Source organism: Sinocyclocheilus grahami, unplaced genomic scaffold, assembly GCF_001515645.1.
Source record: "Sinocyclocheilus grahami isolate Dianchi unplaced genomic scaffold, SAMN03320097.WGS_v1.1 scaffold1136.1, whole genome shotgun sequence".
NCBI lineage: Eukaryota > Metazoa > Chordata > Actinopteri > Cypriniformes > Cyprinidae > Sinocyclocheilus > Sinocyclocheilus grahami.
In genome coordinates, this window is record NW_015506315.1 from 99,855 (window position 1) to 102,327 (window position 2,473).

The 2,473-nt window shown below is 37.7% G+C and overlaps 1 protein-coding gene across 1 annotated transcript in view; it reads right to left on the reverse strand.

Annotated features, from left to right (window-relative positions):
* Positions 1-235: 235 nt before the first annotated feature.
* Positions 236-2,473, reverse strand: part of LOC107567228 (kinetochore-associated protein DSN1 homolog) — a 5,755-nt gene continuing 3,517 nt past the window's right edge. Inside the window, exons 9-11 of the mRNA XM_016252866.1 lie at positions 1,482-1,629; positions 721-808; positions 236-303 (exon numbers count right to left, since the gene is read on the reverse strand). Of these exons, the coding sequence (XP_016108352.1) occupies positions 236-303; positions 721-808; positions 1,482-1,629 (304 nt within the window). The remainder of the gene's footprint in view (positions 304-720; positions 809-1,481; positions 1,630-2,473) is intronic.

Consider the following 2,473-nt stretch of genomic DNA (forward strand, 5'->3'; position numbering starts at 1 on the left):
CTTTTCACTTCTCAAAACATTAATTGATGGATTGGGGTCGTGTGGATTACTTGTGGATTACTGTGATGTTTTTTATCAGATGTTATTATGACGGCACCCATTCACGGCAGAGGATCCGCTGGTGAGCAAGTCACCCTCAGCCCACAAGCGCTGAGCCTCATTTTCATCTAAATAAGAATCGATCCCTCTTGCTGTGCCACCCGCAGTGCTTCTAACGCTTAACCTCACTCTCCTGCTACACCACCTCCATCCCAAGCTGTCTGACTGGAGATGAAGGGAGATTCTGAAATCCAGCCCTGGAAGCTGTGAGAAAAATAAGCAAAAGCCAGTGTTTAATGCAATAAACAGGGCTAAATAAAAACCAACTGGCACAATCAAGGCAGCTCCCCTTGGACTGTATTTCTACATCGTAAGTAGTGCTATTTTTCATACACCACATTTGTTGCTGATGTTTTGCACATGATTTTGTAAGTAAGATTTGTGTTTTTGAAAAGCATTTATTTAATTAAAAAAATGCAGTACAAACTATAATATTGTGAAACATTACAACAAAATACGTTTTCTATTTGTATACATTTTTACATAAATGTAATTTATTCCTATATTTATGCTGATTTGCAGCTCAAGAAACATTTCTTATTATCAATGTTGAAAACAAAGGTATAAAGTTACTTTTTAAAACTCGTACTAATCCCACACTTTTGGACGGTAGTATCTCACCTAGTCTGGTGCTGGTCTCCATTAGCAGCAGCTGTGATGTTTCATGGAAAGACAGCAGTTCCCTCATTATACAACACTGCGAGTCCATCTGGGAAGAACGACAACAGCACATGACCGCAGCTCTCAAAACAGGTTTTTAAAAGAACATGACAAATAACCAATTCTCTCAGATATATTTATGTAAAAATGAAACCTACTCATTCTGACCTGTGCTTATAAAAATACTTAAAATAAGTGATCATAATAAATTATTATATTTTAAAAACGTATTGCTGACAAATGGGTAAAACCTTGTGATTTGAAGCTTTTTGTTACACTGAATAACATTTTAGTGGATGTCTTCTGTAAATAAAGTATTCATAGGGAAAAAAAAAACAGGGCACAAACTAATGTATGAATTTTTTTTTTTAGCTATATTAAAAGTTTATTGTTTTGATACTTTTTTGTTTCTGACCCAGTTATATCATAATGCAACATTTACTTTCGGCTCACAGCCCTCAATTTTATTTTTGGCCCTTTGTAGTAAAAAGTTTGGGCCCCTCCGGTATATAGTTGCCATAAAATGGTAAAGAAAACATAACATTTAATAACAAAAATGTTAACATTCATAGCAAATATAAAAATTGCTAAAATCTTCCATTCCTTTGTGATGAGACTAGTGAAAATGTTGGCAGACCTAATGGCCTGACTGATTTCTATGGCTCTCTGATCTGAATGGATACTGTATTTGAGTCCTGAAGTCTAAAGCATCACAGTCTCACCACTAACTCCATGTTTCTGAGTAGTTTTTGCTGTCCCATGAGTACCGCCTTATAGTCAGGTTTGTTTAGAATGAGCTGACTCTGTGAGGACTTGGCAAAGCATGATGGGTCCAGTGGCACCCCCTTCTCTTCACCCCGCTCCACACATCTGCAATGGGACAGAGATGTACAGCTAACAACCAATTCAAAGAGAATGAATCCGAGCATCCTTCTGTATCCATATGTGTGCTGGTCAGGGTGGGAACTACGGGGGAGCCCGGCTCCCCTTAATAAGACATGGGCTCCCCTGAAAACGGGATTTGTGAAATTTTGGGGGGTCTCAAAAAATATTGACAATGTGTTATTTTGACATGCAATTTCAGTTTTGTGTAATATTATGTGTAAAATTGCAAAAATATTCATTCATGCATGATGGTGATTTAAACCTAATTCACTTCAATAAAGATAACTATACATGCTATTCTTGTCATGAGCATCAAGGTGTGAGGGCGCTGCGGTGCAAATTCCACTCATGTTTAGTACGTTAACTCAAAGATTCGTAGAAAAAATATAAACGCTGGACTCTGTGGTCGATTCTGTGTTAAGGTAAGGCATGTTATTCGCAATTATGTGTTGTGGCTGTGTTGTTATAGGTCTGTGTGACTCTCGATGGCTTAGGCCTAATTGAACAGAGGAATTATGGTATTCTTCTGTAGCCTGACGACTAGTAACTTTAACCGTTGTTCATGTGGACTCAAAAACAGCCTGATGCTTTGTATATAGACTATTTGTGGGTGGCTGTTTGTTGTTTCACCTAGCAATTCGTGTCGATAAAGTATAATAGGGTAAATCCTGTATAGTGATTTATCCTATATAGCGCTTGCATAAAGCAAGTAGTGCATACACTTATAGCTTTTATGTATCTTTGTAAGTCATTGTAAGCACACAAACCCCCCACAAAAAAAAAAACAAGTGGGCTCCCCCAAAGTCCACGGTATAGTTCGAACACTGAC